The 19,602-nt window shown below is 39.1% G+C and overlaps 1 protein-coding gene across 2 annotated transcripts in view; it reads right to left on the bottom strand.

The window, feature by feature from the left end:
* ocrl (OCRL inositol polyphosphate-5-phosphatase) overlaps positions 1 to 19,602 on the bottom strand; it is a 30,042-nt gene that overhangs the window by 4,808 nt on the left and 5,632 nt on the right. The window contains exons 3-23 of one of the 2 annotated variants that reach the window (XM_036569014.1): positions 19,456 to 19,547; positions 19,067 to 19,105; positions 18,811 to 18,924; positions 15,005 to 15,172; positions 14,646 to 14,889; positions 14,397 to 14,558; positions 14,201 to 14,302; positions 12,651 to 12,765; positions 12,080 to 12,196; positions 11,750 to 11,931; positions 9,716 to 9,827; positions 9,337 to 9,446; positions 9,077 to 9,212; positions 7,793 to 7,903; positions 6,771 to 6,936; positions 6,342 to 6,577; positions 4,802 to 4,825; positions 3,915 to 4,031; positions 3,744 to 3,828; positions 2,207 to 2,334; positions 64 to 175 (exon numbers count right to left, since the gene is read on the bottom strand). In XM_036569014.1, the coding sequence (XP_036424907.1) occupies positions 64 to 175; positions 2,207 to 2,334; positions 3,744 to 3,828; positions 3,915 to 4,031; positions 4,802 to 4,825; positions 6,342 to 6,577; positions 6,771 to 6,936; positions 7,793 to 7,903; positions 9,077 to 9,212; positions 9,337 to 9,446; positions 9,716 to 9,827; positions 11,750 to 11,931; positions 12,080 to 12,196; positions 12,651 to 12,765; positions 14,201 to 14,302; positions 14,397 to 14,558; positions 14,646 to 14,889; positions 15,005 to 15,172; positions 18,811 to 18,924; positions 19,067 to 19,105; positions 19,456 to 19,547 (2,672 nt within the window). The remainder of the gene's footprint in view (positions 1 to 63; positions 176 to 2,206; positions 2,335 to 3,743; positions 3,829 to 3,914; positions 4,032 to 4,801; positions 4,826 to 6,341; positions 6,578 to 6,770; positions 6,937 to 7,792; positions 7,904 to 9,076; positions 9,213 to 9,336; positions 9,447 to 9,715; positions 9,828 to 11,749; positions 11,932 to 12,079; positions 12,197 to 12,650; positions 12,766 to 14,200; positions 14,303 to 14,396; positions 14,559 to 14,645; positions 14,890 to 15,004; positions 15,173 to 18,810; positions 18,925 to 19,066; positions 19,106 to 19,455; positions 19,548 to 19,602) is intronic. The other variant, XM_036569015.1, reaches the window with a different exon arrangement.

Raw genomic sequence — 19,602 nt, 5'->3', positions numbered from 1 at the left:
ATGGCACATACATATGTGACTGCAGTTAGTGTAGGTTAGTACAAGCATGAAGTAGTGACTGACCTAGGAGATTGGCAGTGAGGTTGTTGTCGATTGAGTACTTGAGCAGTTCTCTGAGGAAAGCCAACAAGTAGCGGAATACGTTGCGGTGAGCTCGGGGGAGCTGAGATATTAACTGTTTAACAGAAAAAAAGGAAAGAATCAGCTTCGTTTTATTCTAATCAAGTTTAATGCTTCTTTAGACAGAGCACAGAGAATGAAATAAATGTACATACAGACAGGTGACTGTAAAAGGTAACTATTTAGATCCATTTTGGAGCCTTTTTTTGCTCCAGCATTAAAGTCTGCCAGCTGTTTTGTTAAACACTCTGGCAGGAGAATAACAGTGAGCTGAAGTGTTCATGACTTACAGAAGAAACTATAATCACTGACAAGAGGGGTTAAACACACTGAAAACAAATACACATCCTAGACTCATAAAGTGCTTCCCTGACACTGAATTTGCACACATAAAAGTACCTGAGCTCTCCATTTCCTTGTGCTGCTTCTTGATAAATATTTTGGTATACTCATCTGTTAAGTAAATATTTGACGAATCACTAATGTAACTGCAACTATAGGCATTATTTTGTACTAAGAGAAAGCAAATTCAGCCAAGACAACGGTGCTAGTTTTGTGTAGGATGCAACTGCTGCTCACTGTGCCTCACCCAAAGCTGCCTCCACATTAGCAGACAAATCCAAAGCATGTTTTTTTTTTTTTCCAAAACAGATAAATAAAATACTTTAACATTTTTAAAATGGCTAAAATATACTTTGGCGGGTGCAGATATACACCAACTAGCCACTCCGTTCAAATCACCTCCTTGTTTCTAAATTCATTGTCCATTTTATCAGCTCCACTTATCGTATAGGAGCACTGTGGTCCATCTGTTTCTTTGCATGTTTTGTTAGCCCCCTTTTACCCTGTTCTTCAATGGTCAAGACCCTCACAGGACCACCACAGAGCAGGTATTATTTGGGTGGTGGATCATTCTCAGCACTGCAGTGACACTGACATGGTTGTGGCATGTTAGTGTGTGTTGTGCTGGTGTCCACTCTATAAGATACTCCTACTTTGTTGGTCTACCTTGTAGATGTAAAGTCAGAGACAGTAGCTCATCTGTTTCTGCACAGTTTGTGTTGGTCATTCTCTAGTGCTTCCTCAGTGATCACAGGATGCTGCCTACAGGAATGGTTGGTGGACTATTCTCAGTCCAGCAGTGACAGGGGGGTGTTTAAAAACAGCAGCTCACACTAACACACCACCACCACCACTATGTCAGGGTCACTGCAGTGCTGAGAAAGATCCACCACCCAAATAATACCTGCTCTATGACAGTCCTTTAGGGGTCAAGACTATTGTAAAACAGGGTGTAAGGGGGCTAACAAAGTACGCAGAGAAGCAGATGATGGTGGTCTGTAACTGTAGAACTATAAAGTGCACCTATATGGTGAGTGGAGCTGACAAAATGGACAAGGAAGTGGTTTTTAATTAAGCGGCCAGTTGGTGTACCTCAGGGCATCACCAAAGTATAATCTGTGCACTGAAAATACTGGAACATTTTTCTACCAAAATATATTTCTTCAATTGAAATTTTGCTAAGGGTAGTAGAAAGCGCTGTCAAACACCTAGACCGAAACCATGTCAGCAAAATTGCCTCCCACAGAGCCAACCGACCTTTCACTGTAAGTGTCAACCATTCAGGTCAGTACCATTCTCTTGGTGCAGGGCACACATGCTCTCTCCCACTTGGGGAGAATATGGTGAAAGATGACTCATCTGAATGTATGACTTTTTTCCACATCTCTGTAGACCAGTGCCTCTGGTTCTTATGCTACAGAACTCTCATATGTGCATTTGTCTTTGTAACAAGGGGTTTATGCACAACAACTGTAATATCCCTCTCTATGTAGTTGTGGATAGATTGCACTTGCTGACAGAGTCTGATCAGGCCCAGCACTGACCTTCAGTCACCTGAGTATCAGTTTCTCTTCTGGTTTTCCTTAAATCACACTAATGCACAATCATCATGCAGTTATTCAACGTGCACATTCAACCACCACGTTCACTGATTAAGGAAGTACACCCGAAGGCATCTGCACTATGCTTCTTACTTATTCATTCAGCACTAGTACATCTAGTTAATAGCTGTTCGTGTGTTTACCTGTTTACAGAGGCGGCTGTCATGTGAGCATTCGAGACATCGTTGGTAGAGCTCGTAACACACCACAGGCTCAGGCAGAGCCTCCAAGAAGATCAACAGTGCCTCAGCCACTGAATGGTTACAGCCAGCTGACACACACAGTTAGGGAAAACACAAACTGAACACCCACTCAGACATGCTCACACTGTGGCCTTACAACTAAAGAGGAGTCATGGAGACCTCAAACACAACTGAAGAATGCAAGACAAATTGGAATGCAAGGACATCCATGATAATGTGCAGAGACAGGCCAAGTGAAAGCAGGAAAGAAAAGAGAAAGGGAGCAAGCCAAAGGGTTCAAACCATGTTACAGTAGGACAGAAGAGGATCTAAGGCTCTTTGCCAAAAACACTCAGTCTAAGAGGAGCCAGGTTACAGAGTGCCGAGCTGAATTATATGGGAGAGTACAGCTTAGGCAGAGCACTTAAGATGAGCATTCTCATTCACTATCATTAAGCTGGCAGAGACTGGCATTATATTTCTATAAGTAGAAAAATGTTTCGCTGCAAATCACTGTCCGACAGTATAGCAGCACACAGTGAGGTTCACATTTACTAGGAAACATTTTTCTATACTTCACACTGTCCACATATAAAAGTATGTGGACGACATTCCAGTGGCAAAGCCAGAGGGGTGGAAGGATCGCACTGAAATCTGACCGGCCACCCTGGGGGGCACTCCAAGTTTTCTTTCACACTAATTGGCTAATTAGAACGCGTCCACCCGCTTATCTGGGACAAAGTTTCAGCACATGACATTACATGTATACACCAGCAGAGCAGAGCAAAGCAAAACTGTAACTTGCTTGTAACATTTTTAACCACATCCATAATCTCTTTCACATGCATTCATTTCTAGGAATCTCAGTGTGACTGTAGTAAATGAAAATGGGTATTTGTACTGCTTACAGTGAAGCTATTATGATTTATCTCGCTGTTTTCAACCACCTTACTAAAACATGCTGTATATGCTGTGTGTGAGAGAGAAAAAGAGGGTATATGGGAGAAAGTGCAGATTAGACCTATCTGAATTTTCAGCACCATTTAAGGTGTAACAAACTATTGAAATAAGAAGGTAACTTCAACTTTGTTGTAGACTGTATGTTTATTTTGAACAAATAAAGAAGTAAGAGGCTGAGCAGGCCTCTTCTCTGAGTCATTTTAATAACTGTTAGATTTTTATATTTATATATATATATATATATATATATATATATATATATATATATATATATATATACACATACATACACACACACACACACATATACATATATATATATATATATATATATATATATATATATATATATATATATATATATATATATATATATATATATATTTATTTTTTTTGAGTCAAAATATTTTCTGGGTCATTTTTAATAAAACGTTGAAACAGCCTTGATCACTCAACGGACACTCCATGTATATAGTCCTAAAACGACCACTGCGATGGTCCAGTAAAGGTATAGCATGGACCTGGAGCGAAAGGATACGGATGAAGTCAGGAATACTGGTATCCAGACAGTCAATGATACACTGCAGCTCATCTTGCAGGCCAGGGGTCTGGAAAAGCTCCTCCTAGAAACAAAGTATAATTAGTTCAATGTCTGATGCATTGAATTCCTCTAAAAATGATTGCATTCAACCAGTGATAAAAAGTTCACCTGCTGACAGGCCTTGGTAAAAAGATGGTTAACCAGTAGCCAGATCTCCTTTGGGATTTTTAAGGGTTTGTCTTCTGTGGTAGTGCTTTCCAGTAGGAAGTTCATTCTGGATTTTTCCTGGGAAACAGAATAACATTAACATGTTAAGAAGAAATATACAACTGCACTTTTATCAGAATGTTTTTGACTTTAGTCGAGACATGATTTAAGGGGGTGTATTTCATACATTAGAGGTTAGAGGTTAAGAGAATCACACATTATTTACAGGGATAAGCGACACTGAAAGAGGGCCATTTTGTACCAGACCTATCACATTCCTTTAGACACTGTAAATGGATCCTTGCGAACTTTGACACAGGGCCAAAAATAAGCCCTGGGAATGGGTTTACACACACATCCCAACTAGAGAGATGCTAAGCAGAGTACCGTGCTGGTCCACAGATTCTCAAATACAGGGAGCTTTCAGCTTTTGCTAGCAATGGAGCTTGGTGAAACACATCAAGCATCTGAGGAGGTTTTTATTAGTGCGGGCCTGACAGAAAAAGACTAATCATGTTGGACTTGTTCCAACAGGATGCTGTCAGAGCCTAAACTTTCATTAGTCTTAATCAGTGCCTGAGCAGCACACTGAACTGGCCTAATGTGGAACGATACAGATGGGCACAGAGGGAGGAGGCTGGCGTCCTGATGAACATGTTAAAGAGACTTCAAAGCAGCATATGACAAATATTGCACACAGCAGGCTTCTGCAGGAGTCCACATTTGCAAGCATGCAAGACACAAAGCAATCACACATAACCACACATACACACTAGACACAGTTGGGTGCAGTTCTGTTCTGGGGCTTCTAGGCATAAAACACTTCAGTAGTCCTTACAGAGCTTTACCTTTTCCATGTAGCTATCTTCTCCCTGAGAATCAAGCAGTCCCAAGAGTCAATGATTGGAAAAGAGGAAGAGATGAAAGGAAAGACAACAGAGAAATTGCATAACTAGTGAAAAGAATTGCATAAGAAATGGTAAGCACATTTCCCTCACCATGAGTGAGAAGCCAGAGAAGCAGATCAGCAGAAATGAAAGAAACTATTTAAAGATGGCTACTACCTAAAAAAGACCATTCAGTCTTGCATGTATGGAAAATAGCACAGTGATAAATGCAGACAGTAATTTGAAGATCAGAGAGACCATGCTGAATAAAGGCTAAAAGGAACTAAACATTCTATAACTTTGAAGTAAAGGTTTTCATAAAAACGTTTCCTTATTCCTTACATGACTATAGGCATTTTAAAACAAGGCAACAGCAACGATCCTCAGCTATGCAAGAGTGTGAAATACAGTACTGTGCGAGAGCCAGAGACCACCCTTCATTTCTTTAATTTTCAGTCAAAACAGCCAATGAGTACAAGTCATTCATTTTTCAACAGATAATTCTGATGAGACACACAAAAAAATTAAAAAAACATTTGTATATCAAACAAAGTCACTTCTGGTGTTCTCAGAACAAAGTCCAGACCACAGTCTCAATCAATGTGTTATACTAAATGAATACTTAGATGATGAGAAGCAGAAAATTCAACCAACTTCTAAGACTGGACTTTGGAGGTGTGGAAAAATATCCCTGCAGATTTTTATTTAAAAAAAAACTGAAAATAAGCCTCCCAAGAAAAAGTTGGACATAACTTCAAGAATAAAGCCAAAACAAATTATGTTAAATATGCATTTTTTCTGCTTTTTTTCTTAATGGCTGTTTTAACTGGAAATTAAACAGATGAAGGCAAGTCTCTGACATTTTCATGGTACTGTATGCAGATTCATTTCCACACTTATGGAAGGGAACTGCTGTAGAAGGCGTTTTATTTAAAACAATCATTTCATTTTCCTGTAGTCATGCATGACGTGTTGCATCCCTAACCTTGCATTATTGTCTATTTAAAGCAGATCATGGTAGTTATTAGCTAATGGTTTGTACTGATGGATTTATGGTTTCAACCTTTCTGAACTAATTTTAACTAAATTAAAAACAAAAAAAAAACTGTAAGTGTTAGTCATTATGAAAATACCATAATTCCACTGATAATTAATGGATTCTGATTGTAAAGTCACTGAGGAAAATAAGAGATTCAAGGAATAATAAGTACCAAAACAAAAAAGACCACTTTCTTGCTGATACAAAAGTACAGCTGAGTGAAAAAACATGGCTGCATGTTACACGGGACACTTGCAGGTTATTGGCCTCAAATGTTGTGTGGTCAAGCATAGTACACTTAATTCGCACAAGAGGCATGCTTGTGGCAATAACATCTATATCTAAAATGAAACTTTAAAAATTACTATAGAGTAACATAAAACATAGCCTAAAATGTAACATTATTCTCTCTCTAACCGAAATTATAGTTTGAAAAGCCTGTGACAGCAGCCTATGCCTCACCAAGTCGACGAGTTTGGTGATAGGAATTTCACGGATGGGCTTCTTCATACGGCACAGGGTCTCCAAAGATGTACCAAAACAGCTGGGCAAGTAGTTCCCAGACACAGTGATGAAGTAGTCTTTCCCTCTGTCCAGGTGCAACACTAGAATGTCTTCAATTTTATCCTCTCCAGAGTTGAGCAAAGTTACAGAGTCTTTACTCACATATACCTCCAGGGCAATCTCCATGGTCTCATCTGCAAAAGAGAGCATCAGAGAAACACCGTGATCAACAGTGATTGTCTTACTAACTACTTAAGCTTTCAACAGTACATAGAACCTTAACTTTTTTTCTGGTATTGCATATGCTGTCTAATACTTTCTTCACATTTTGGTTAAACTGAATAATAGATGAATAAACAGGTGGATAACAGGTGTTAAGACACTCACTAGGATCCAAGAGGCCTTCACTGGGCTCAGCTCGTAACCAGGGTTTGCAATACTGGGAGTCTGTGAGTTTGGGGATGAAGGCGAAAGTACAGGGTACCTGGCCATCATTAGTGATGAGAAAACTCTGCCTCTGCAGCTGACGAAACTTTACATTCTCAAAGGTGAACTGCACAAGATAAGAAGAAAACACAGATGTTTTTACATGCTGATAAACTGGCTCTGTGAAACAACCTAGGCAACATGAATTGACCCACATATTCAGTTTAAATTCATGCAACTTTTTGGATATACACAGTGCTGAACAAAAGTCAGAGACCACACTTCACTTATTTAATTATTTAATTTCCAGCCAAATCAGCCATGAAGTAAGTTACTTTTTATGAGATATTTCTCAACATATTAGATAACCTAAGGGGGAAAGTCAAAGGACAATAAGTGGGGGGAAAAAAGGAGTTTCCAAAAAATATATAAAAATATTAAAAGATGTAGAGAAAACCATGCAAGACCATCAACACTATCAAATAAACAATATTTAAAGCTTTGGGTCTGAAAGGATGTGCAGCTGTCAAGAAGTTGTACAGACTCAATGCTCAGACCTCAACTTCACTGAATGTGTTTAGGATTACTTGCATGAGTGAGACCAAGACTGAACACTGGAGGTATGGAAAAATATTCCTGCAGATTATTTTAGAAAAACTAAAAACAAGTCTCCTGAAAGGAATAGAAACTGTAATAAAGACAAAGGGAGAGGGGGGCTCTGACTTTTGCACCGTAATGTATGCGTATACTTCCACATCACGTCTTTGACTTAGTGATACTGAAACTGGTTTGCTTTCAGCTTGCTGCATAGATGGTGCAAATGATGGAGACAGTTTTAGCACTAACAGAGTCTTGTAGCACCCTACTGTTGATCTAATTTTGATATAGACGTGTCACATATACAGCTAAAGCAGCACACAGGATCGATGTAGTGCAAGTGCACATGAGGACGTATGCTCCTGTCTTCAGCTTTCTTCACTCACCTCCCTTCGAGTCAATGCCAAAGAGGGCAGGAAGTCATTCTCCATCCTATCCATGTCACGTACTATCTCCTCAAACACCTTCTTATAGCGCTGTTCATTCACCATCTTCACCTGTAAAACACACACACACACACACACACACACACACAAAGTACAGACTTTAAGAATGACATTCAAAACGTGCCTTTAAAACATCCAAAAATGTTTGAATGAAAAGAAAAAAAAAATGCTAAAAATCTAATAAATGTGGCTGAAATATCACTCATCAGACCGGTCTAAGAACTATCAACACTCTCAGCCTGCAATGTCACTGCAGCAGAACTAAACCCAACAGTGCAAAGAGGGAAAAATAAGTGAGACAGGCCGTCTGTACGCGTGTTGTGTTGTAGAATGTCCAAACTGTGTCCATGACTTACTGAAAACACTACCCAGTTTTTATACGGTAACATTTTAAAGAAAGTAAAATTGTTATGCACTGTACTGCTGGATTTGCATCGAGGGAATGCTGGCATAGCCAGCTGAAAGAATGAATGTTTGAATGAACAAATAAACAGACAGATAGGCAGAGAGATTAACTTGCTTGTTAGCGCAGTAACACTTGCTCTGTAAGTGTTTGCTCCATAAGTTATTCAGACTTATACAGACCACAGGGGAACACAGATTTGATAGAGGGATGGATGGATAGATAGAACTTTATTGATCCCGAAGGGAAATTGCAGTGTTTCAGTAGCAAGACACATCATTGCACATAAACTTACGTATACTATGCAGAAAAAAATAGAAATAAAAAATAGACATAAGTTAAAGTATAAGAGAGTAGAAATAAAGGTATATCCATTTGCATATTTACATAGCATATAAGACAGATTTACTGTATTTACATGATAGCAAGCACTAAGTGGTATGAGGTAGTCTAAAAGCACAATGAGTATAGACATAACTAGGAGTTGCAGCAATATTACAGTGTAAAGTGCATAGTGAAAGTGTCATTACAGTGGCATGTTAAGGTTTTGTGAAAGGGACAACCCTGTGATTGACTAGAGAACTGGGTACATACACGACACGTGTACACAAGATTAGAACTGACTAGTTCACATTGAAAGATATGAATTTTGCCAAACCCATCAGCCATTTTTAGTCACTGGACAGTTATTCACAGGACATACTTTACACATGTATACTGTGTGCCCACAACAGCAAGACTAACCTATTTATGAAGAGCACACTGTTCCCAGCGGCTTGAAAAAAAAAAATTAAAAGGGATATTAGAAGACTGAACCTCACCCCAATGCTAAAGAGGGCACTGACAGGTTTGTGGTCACTGGTCTGCAGCTCCATATGGCTCCGGTAGTGCAGCTGCTTAACATTACTACCTCTCCACAGGACACGGTCACACCAGGCTGGAACTCGGCACTTCCCACTGTATCGCAAAGCAAGGAGTACACACATAACCAATGGTCAGACAAGCAGTTTAAGAATCGTGTGTTCTGATTTACCTCAGTAGGATAACTTAGAACATGCACTGCAACAATCTACAGTCATACCTTGAATCCCATCGGTCCGATTTTGCATCATATTTGTAAGTGGGGATAAAAGTGATTTCTCCCTCCATGAAGTCAGTGAAGGCTCGCTTAGTGTGCCTTTGAATGTTTAGCTAAAAATTAAAAGAGAAAAGAAAAATGACTGTGTTCATTCTTGGGACGACAGGTGAAATCTCTGTTCAGTTCACTGTTTAAATATTATAAATAGGAAATGGGAACAACAACAACAGCAACAACAAGGGATTCCACTCAGTGACTGAATTAGAGTTCCCAGACAGATTGCAGAACTGAGAAGCTATATTTTCACTATGTTTGCAATTACTTCCCTTCTTTCACGTTACTATTTATTTTGAAACACAACACACTCTGTCTCTGTGCTTACCTGATCATACTCCTGGAGCCTCCGCAGCTCATTATCAGCAATGAGTCTCTTCACTTCAGCTGCATCATATAAAAACAGTCTGTAGTTTAGATCTCCCAGCCAAATCACCACACTGAGAAATAAAGAAATGAGGGCAAATTTGTGACATACAATATATAATTTCAACGAAAGTCTGAAAAGTCTTTGTGTATGCAAGGATAAATATGGAAGCGCAATATATGCATATACAGCACTGTGCAAGTGTCAAAAGCCACCATTTCATTTCAAAAAGGCCATTAAGTAAAAGTTTTCAGCATCAGGAAAAAAGCAGGAAACATTTATTTAATAGAAAATTACATAGAAGTCTCCAATACTAAGTATAATGTCAAATGTGTCAGTGTTTAATTTGTCCATGCTTTACCTTTGTGCACCCTCTTGCCACTGGAACTCTTCCATCCTTTCAATGTTAAAACCTACAAGTTACAGCTGTGTTCTCCCTAACAAAGGCTATTCTCAAAGATTTTTATTCTTAATAGCTATTTTTCCATTCATTTTCTGCACAAATCACAATAGATAAAATGCATAAAAAAAAACCTCGATTTTCCTGATTTATTTCAATCAACTCACTTTACGTTATGACATCATTTCCCGCAAAAACTGCTGTTACATAAGTTTTGATTTATCAATAAAAAAGGTGTTTGTCATGTTTCTGTGGACCTCTGGCATCCCCATAACTTACTAATAAGGACATTCTGGTAATTTTAATAAAATAAAAAAATTCTAATGTTATTTTATTATATTTTTGTTATTAGAGATCACTTTTCTCTGCAATACTGAGCTGTCTGAGCTCTTTTAATTTCTGGAAATCTCTGTAAGAGCTGAAAAGCAGGAGCATTAATGCTCTCATCTCCTCCTCAGTCCTGCTAGAAAAAAGTTTGGATGGAAACTTGCTTACTGACATTATGTTCCCCCTCCAACATTACCACAGGCAACGACCTAAACACACCTTACCTACCTTGCGGATAAGGCAAAAGATAATCTACTTGCATAAAGAAGCAGGAAGGCAAGGCAAAATAAGAGAAAAACAAGAGTTTCCAAAATTGGAGTTCAAAAAATGTTTAAATGCTACAGAAAAATATATGGAAATACATCCCAGCAGATTTCTTTGAAAAACTGAAAGTCTCCCAAAAAGAGTGAAGGTTAAAGGCAAAGCATGGATACACTAATATACTAACTGATTTATTAATATATGTGTTTATTTTAGTATAATTACTTATTTAGTTGTTGAGGCTTCAGTATAATTTTCTGTTAGATATATGTTTTCTACTGAAACTCCCTTCTCATTGGTGTCCCTTGTAAAAGTATCTGCCCTCTTCAGTATTTACAAAACTCATCTGCTAGAATACTCTCTCACTCAAAAAAATCAGCTCATATCACCCCAGTTCTATGTCTGTTACACTGGTTACCTGTCCTACTTCGTATCAAGTTTAAAGTAATACTGCTAACTTAGAAAACTCTACAAGGTCTAGCCCAAGCCTATTTATCCGAGCTCCTGCACCCTTACTGTCCTGCCCGAACACTTAGGTCCTCTGACACAGGTCGTCTAGCCGTCCCAAAATTTAGACTGGTCACTGTTGGAGGCAAATCTTTCAACGTCATGGTCCCAAACTATGGAACACGTTATCGCAATCTCCCTGTGACTGTACTTCACTTTCCTCCTTTAAAGCTCAGCTTAAAACCTAGCTCTTCTCTCAGCACTTTCATTCTTCTCCTTACTGATGTTTCCTTTTTTCCTTCCTGCCTCTGTAAAGCGACCTTGGGTTTGAGAAAGGCGCCATACAAATTGAACTTCTCCTTCTTCTTAGTATTATTATTGCACAGAACTGCATGTGAAAAATCTAAGTTAATTTTGGACTATACAAACTTCCTAATATCTGATCAGACCAAATAGCTTATATGCAACTGTCTTGGGTGTAAATATAACAAAAAGGGGCAAGTGAAGATGTCAAATCACGTTTTACTATAGAGAGAGTGGTTAAACTACAGGTAACTCACTCATGTTTCACTATATTGAGGTGTGGGTGCTCCATGAGGTGAAAGCTCATGCGGGCACAAATGTCCTTGTAGTCCTGGTTCCGCCGCTCAAAGTCCTCCACATGGGCCGCAAGGTGAGAGTTCACAATGCAGAAGCTGGTGTTGTGGAATACAAACCGCACTGCCACGCCTCCTTTATTGCCCTACACATGTGCACAGATAAGCAACTCTATTCTCTAGTTCAGTTATATGATGATACTAAAGGACTCTCAGTGCATATAAATATAAAAACAGACACTAACATTTCCTGTTATGACAAACCATAGCCTAAAGCACAAACACTACGCTTACCATTTTATTCATGAGGCCAGTTCCCACAGTTTCAGCAGAGACATCTCTGATATGGTTCCTGTGCTCCTTTTTGACAAACACCACCAGCATCATACCCACTAACCGTATAATGCGTACCTGAGGAAAGAACGAAGGACAGGATGAAAAATAATTTTAGACTCTGTTCTGTTTCATCCCTTATGTAAATAAAACTACTCATGTTGCATTCTTACTTTAAGAAATACTACTAAAGTTAGACCTTTCCTATCCTACAGCGACACAGAACAACTTTGAATTGATTACTGTAAATTTACCCATATGCTACCTCTATGTTTTAAGGTAGATTTTAAAGTTCTGTTACTCTCAATAGCCTAGCACCAGCGTATTTCATTGACTGTCTGTTTAAATTCATATGTAATAAAAACCCCAAAACCTAGCTTTAAATTACAACTGCCATGCACGCCAATTCTATTACTGCTACATTCAAGTAATTATAATTATTGGCAAAACCTGCTGTCTGTCAAAGCTGTGATAAAAGGTCTGACTTCTGAATTGTAGCTCCGGTCCATCAGTAACTTCAGTAATGACTCACCCGTTTATACTTGGCTTTGGGATGAAGGCTTCGTTCCACTGCATCGACCCACAGCTGCTCTTTGGATGAGTCCATGTAAAAAAAGGCCTCTGTGCTCAAATCCAATTCTTGAAACCTACCAATTCACAATAATTAATTAAATTTAAAAAATTTCAAATAAACTTGACCATAATATATGATGACCAATGTTGCACCATCTCCACTGTTTTGCTAAAAGTGACTGTTAATTAAAGGGATAGCTTTATTAATGTAAATTGCCACTTACCCTAAATGCAGTCAATCAGCCATAACAAGTTTAGTGTCCAAATTTTGCTTCTTTAGTTTGAACTGGAGCTACAAGGCTCATGTTGCTAACAAACACTGGGAGTCATCAATCACCCAATAATATCCATAAATACATGGGTGAAACCTTTTTCAACAAGCTCAAACCACTTCCAGGTCTAAATTTAGGTTGCACTGGCATAGTAATACGATTTAGAACAAAGTATGACTTTCTGTGTAGTATAAAAATGGCAAAAACTTAAAACTAAAAGAGAGGGCAGCCATTTAGGACAACTGGAATCACTTCGTTCTTTAGCACAATTTGGTATCATTTTGCACAAGACAACAAAAAGGAGGTTAAGAGCATTCACAACACAGACGCACCATAGACTAATGCAGGTATAGAAAAGCTAAGAGTATACTCAGAAAAATCAATACAACTTCCAATTATGAATAGGACCACATTTCCTGCACAAATGAGCTTCAACTGTATATGGTTGAACCTGACTAAACACACAAAAAAATGCGTCAGCTGGATGATGGACCCACCGTTCAGCATGAAGCCGAAGTTAGCTTTATCCAAAACTTCACTATTGCAACATTTAAGGCGGAACGGAAAATTCGTAACGCACCAGACTACCAGAGATCTTTATACTCTGTTTTTGCAAAATGTAACGCAACACCTAATTTCAGTTTATTTCGTTATTCGATGCATAACTTCTAACTCTCTTACAGCAAGCAAGCCTTAGTAACTCCTGTGCTAACACTATGTACCAGATGTTTTATAATGCGACCCTGTGCTACAGCCTCTCAAAGTGTGAAGGCGGAATAGCACCTAAAAGTGTGATGTTATACAGATGATACTGTAGTACAAATTTAGCCTAAATTTATAAATAAGGATCCACTCCATTTTACTAAATTAATTTGTTTTAAAATGAGAGAATGTAGCTTCAACATCATTTGAAGCACACATATCAAGCCTTTATCATGTATGTATGGAATGTTTTTGATCACTATTTATTTCCAGTGTTTTTAGCATTGTTAGCCAAACAGATTCAGTTCCAAACTAAAGAAGCAAAACTTGGACATAAATTGTGTCTTGGCTTGTCTGACTGCCTTTGGCGTAAGTGGAAAATCATGTAAATCTGAAATTTTTAGTGAACTATTCCATTAATAGTCACTTACATGAACTGAATGCAAAAGAACAGCATACAGATAGATGCAACAAGATGCCAATGCCAAGCTTTAGTGTTAAATGCAGGATATATGTAAAGATTTCTGACACTGACCCCAGTGCGTACACATCAGGGGGATCAGGGTCACAACACAACCAGGGATTCAAACTGCTATCAGGGGACTGACCATTCACATTCCATGTGCCTGCAAAGAATCTAAGAAATCATGGAAAAAAATGGCAATTTAAAATACAATAAGGAGTACAAATGAAAACAAACTAATTTTAAGTAGCAAGCTGATAATATTAACCTAAAGTTGTGGATATCCACAAACTCCTTCTCCTTTTTGCCTAAGCGATATTTGAGAAGGCCCTCTCTCAGGCCTGACTGGCTGCTGAGCATGGCCTGCCTCATGCTGTGCGTGGTTGGGCTGTCAGACCAAGAGCTAGATCGTTCTGAAGAGTGACTATACCTGAAGAATCAAATAACACAGAATCAAATATCAATCTAAATCCACTGCATAGGAAGAACTGCTCTTAGAGCAGATTGTCACACTTACTCTTGTCTAACCGGTGTGCCAATTTGCATAGGAGGAGGTCTATCTTTGGGAGGTGGGCCAGCTACTGGAACAGCAGGGGGCGTGTGGGAACCTTTTCGAGGAGGAAGGGGAGGTACAGGAGGAGGCTCCCTCTGGGCAACTATCCGGTTTTGCTGGTTCTTCTTCTCCTCCACTTTTAAAGCATGGTTGAAATTCTCCTCAAAACCAAAATCTGTCACCAGTGAGACTGCAGGATCTACATAATCTGGGGAAAGCACAGTAATGTCTATAATGTGCAGATCATCTCTAATGATAACAAATAAAAATAAGTGAAGAGTTAAACCAGGCACATAATTAAGATACAAGTACATTTCACATACTTAAAGGCTTTCCTGTATTGCTGTTGTTGGTGCTGCCTTGTAACAAGTTCTTAGAAGCAGTGACTGGTGGTTTAGAGGTTCCTCTCAGAGGCGGGACTGGGACAGAAGGTTTGATAGGGGCAGGAACAACAGGCTCCATCTTCCTGGGTAGTGAACTTCTTCCTTCAACTGAAAAAAAAAAAATCATTTTTCTGACAGTGTTATATGAAGAAAACGTTATTTTTGAGAACTTCTAAGTTGGCAGCAATCAAGTATAAACTTTCACAAGACCAATACATTTTGATCTGATAAATCTGAACACAGAACATGTGTAATGCAACTAAACCTCACCTTTAGCATGAATATAACCGGTTATAAAACAAAAAAGCCTTTATGTGAAGAGAACTGATGGAAAATAGGAAAAGACGAGATAATGAACAAAAAAATAGCAAAACCACTTGATCCCAATGCTAGAATATACAGTCTCCTCTGAATGTATTGGAACAGCGCAGTCAATTATTTTCTTTTTCTATACACTTCTATACACTGAAGACATCTGGGTTTGAGATCCAAAGATGAATATTAGACGATAGATCTGCATTTTGTTGTTAAAAAGGATGAACCAACATAATGATCAGAGAATTGTCTATGGGAGAAAAGCAAGTCATTCTGAAGCTGAGAAAAGAGTGCTATTCGATCAGAGGCATTGCATAAGCATTGGGCACAGCCAACACAACAACTTAGGCTACGTTTACACAGCAGGTAAAAGTGGCCCAAATCCAATCTTTTTCCTCAAATGTGACACAGATGTGTCATCTGTGTGGTAGTGTGAACAGCAAAAAACGTGTTGAATCTGACATTTTCAATTCCGATTCGAGACGCTTTCATATGTGGTACTGAAATCCGATACGTATCCAATCCGTGGCAATGCGACTCACTCAGAACAGCCAGATCGGAATTCATGCGACTTTTACGTCAGTACAACTCGACATTCGTCATAATTTCGCACTGCTGAGAATCATAAACATTTAGGCTGATGTTTCTGTGGTAAAAAATTAGAGGAGACTTCAAACCGCTCCGTGTTCAGAGAGGTTTCGCATGAAACGGCCGAGCGTGGCCGGAGGAGACCGAGGCTGCAGTGTCAAAGAACAGTTTAAAGAATCCGAGGACACGGACCAAAGAAGTGGCCGTGGCCAAATAACGTGCACTTTTTACAGCGAACTCGAATGCATTCTGGGTGATGAGTCCAGCTGTCAACCACTCGCTCATATGATGCTGGCGAAGCCGAAACAGAAAGCTGTGGGGAGCGACTGGCGTTCGCTTGTCGTCATGACTATTTACCTCTGGACGAGCCGACACGTGAAGCACTGTTGTTTTGCACATGTGGGTCGGTTCAGGAGCTGATCTGTTCAAACTAATGTTGCACACAGGTCACATTTAAAAGATAACGTGAACAGCCAAACAAAAAAATCGGATTTGGTGAGAAAATCAGATTTGGGCCACTTTTACCTGCTGTATAAACGTAGCCTTAGAGTGTCATGAGAAAGAAAGAAACCACTGATGTACTAACAACCAGGCATCAAACAGGTCGACCAAGGAAAACAACAGCAATTGATGACAAAAATAATGTGAGAGCTGTAAGGAAACCCCAAAAACAGCAGTCAGTAACACCACAAACAACCTCCGCAGCCGCAGGGACAAAGGTATCAATCTCCACCATCTGAAAAAGACATCCAGAGCAGAAAGATGCCACACCACAAGATGCATCACGTCTGTAATGAGCCACAAAAGTTCTGAAGTTTTAAGGAATATTGAGACCATGATTAAGCTAGAGAAAGAAAGATCTGTTCATGATCCAAAACATTAGCTCATCAGTCAAGCACGGTGGAGGGAGTGTCATGGCTTGGGCTTGCACAGCTGCTTCCGGAGTCTAACCTTCATTCATGATGTAACTCATAATGGTAGCAGCAGAATGAATTCAGAAGTCTACATAAACATTCTGTGTTCCAATTTACAGAGAAACGCATCCAAACTAAGACTAACTTCTTCATGCAGCAAAACAATGACCCAAAACACAATGCCAACACAAAGGACTTCATCAAGGAAAAAAGTGGAAGGTTTTCGACCAGCCAAGTCAGCAGTTTGGTGATGTCAGTGCATCGCCAGCTTGTTGCAGTTATTGCAAGCAAGCGATGTGCATCCAAATATTAAAGTTAAGTGATAAGATTTTCTGTTCTTATACTTTCACTCACCTAAGAACTGGGTGTTCTGCCACCATATGTACCATGTTCTAAGCTGTTTAACACATCTAGCTGAAATTCAAATTTACTGTCTCATATTCATCTTTTGTTTGCAAACTCAAATGTCTTCAGTGAATAGCAAAAACAAAAGAACTGGCCTTGCTGTTCCAGTACTTTCGGAGGATACTATATTCTACATGATTTTGTGCGTTATTTTGCGAGATATTTATAGCCCTTAAAATTGGTTTCACAATAAAAACAAACAAAAAAAAAACTACAGATGCGGAAAATGTTTTTTGAAAGTCTGTGAAAGTACATCCTCCTTTTTATCAGAACTGGCAATGTGGCATGTTAATTTACATCTTAAAAAGCTTGTCTTTGTTAAACTATAGCCTGTTCACACAAAACAACTGGCTGATAAAGGACAGACTGAACATTATGTTAGTCTGGAAGAGAGCTTACTGTTGCAAGAGCCACTTTTATGCTGCTCCAGTTGACCTCATTAATGCAGTGTCACTAACAGATTAAGCATTAAAAACAGAGTAACTACGCAGAAATTTGGAAACTAGTAAGGCAGGTTTTGCAGGATGTGTCTAACCCCCAAAAAACACAAAGAAAACAAAACAGTTACCTTACCTGGTTTCATTTTGTCAGCCACATCATATTATCAACTGAAAATCCTCTCAAAGTTACTGAGACAGCAAAGGGACATCCAGATTATTTACCATATTCTGGTTGACTGCACTATTCTAAGAAAGAAGTATGCACAAGGCTCTGAGTTTCAATTATCACGTCACACAGTGGAGTAACAACTCCACTGTTAACACTACAAACAATGTGGCGGTGTTCACATCTATGACGAACACCCTTAGTTTATTTTACAACGCTTCTTAAAGTCCTCCAAAAGGCGGCAGATCTTCAAAGATAAACTGAAAACACAGCGTTCATAATACAGCATATGTCTTTGTGACAAGTGCTTTGGGAATTTTCATGTTCAAATACACCAGACTCAACTCAGCGGACAAGTTAGTAGGTGTGTTTAAGCAAGAAAATCACCAAACCGTGCTAGACTCCGGCCTTCCCGGACAGGAAATTGACAGCCTTAGTTTAAGAAAAATAGCTCATGCTAAGAAACAGCTAAAGCTTAATAGTACACTACTGTGAAAAAGTCAGAGACCAGCATTTATTTAATTAATTTCCAGTCAAAATAAGCACTAAGGACAAGCTATCAATTTTCAGTGTCAGAAAAAAGCAGAATATTTAACAGAAAATTCAACAAAAAAGACAACAACAGTGCAGAAAGCAACATTAAGTAAAGTCCTTAATTTGAGTAGAGATGTGAGATCTCATACAAAGCTACTCCTTACAAAAAATTGCTAATTCCTCTGGGAAACAATGAAAACACAAGCAAACCAACATTACTCATTTATGACCTTCAAAAAGTGCATCTCAAATTGAGGTCAAATTCCTCCAGCGAGCACACAATAAAAAAAAAGTCATGCATCTGTCCAGGTTAATGAGCAACCTTGGTCAGTAAGACAAGGCAGGGGTTGCTAAATAATAAAGCAAGTTAGACTGTATTCTCACCTTGCTGCTTGGCCTTCTTCACCTGCTGGAGAAATGTCTGAGTTCGATCATCATCCTGCAGCTCCAGCAGCAGCTCCGGAGTCCGCTCCCCTCGAATACGGATCCTCAGCGTCGCTGCCGGATGAGATGTTAGTGATAACAACTGCCAACAATCTACTGAATTTTCCATATAAAGAGGTTCGTGATCTATCAAGCTATTATGTGCTATCAGAAGCTACAAGATAACAGAAAACAGAACTCTGTCAACCATACTTACTGCTTATTGAGATGTCTATAAGAAGAGCCTCCTCAGCTTCTGAACAAAGAATAGAAAAGCAGTTAAAAGCAGCTTTGAATCTGCTGTGCAAAGGTTGCTAAGGGCTGGAATACTGCAGAGAAAACATTTCCTACAGGCTCTCTGTAATGTTTGTCTTTGACATTTACAAGGAGGTGGGGATAGGAACTTCTGAACTCTTATAAATGACGTCGTTTTACGTTAGAGAGATACGGGGTCACTTTCAACGTCAAAGGATAAGAGGATTAAGGTAGGATAAGCTGCTGCTTTTTGTCATCATGCTCAGGTTCCCCCCCATTCACCACAAACAAAAAAAAATTATAATGCAGAGGAAGCTCTGACAGACTACATTGGGCACAACCGGCACTTACCTCGTACTATCTGAAAGTGGCTAGTGATAGGTATGGACAACTGTGGCACTGGACTGGACACAACTGCCTCAGGGTTTGCCAAAACTCCCAACCTTAAAGACAAAAAGTAACCATTATTTAAATAAAGTTGTACACTACTATGCTTCT

This window comes from Colossoma macropomum, unplaced genomic scaffold, assembly GCF_904425465.1.
Source record: "Colossoma macropomum unplaced genomic scaffold, Colossoma_macropomum, whole genome shotgun sequence".
Taxonomy (NCBI): Eukaryota; Metazoa; Chordata; class Actinopteri; order Characiformes; family Serrasalmidae; genus Colossoma; species Colossoma macropomum.
This window is presented reverse-complemented; position numbering and strand designations above follow the sequence as displayed.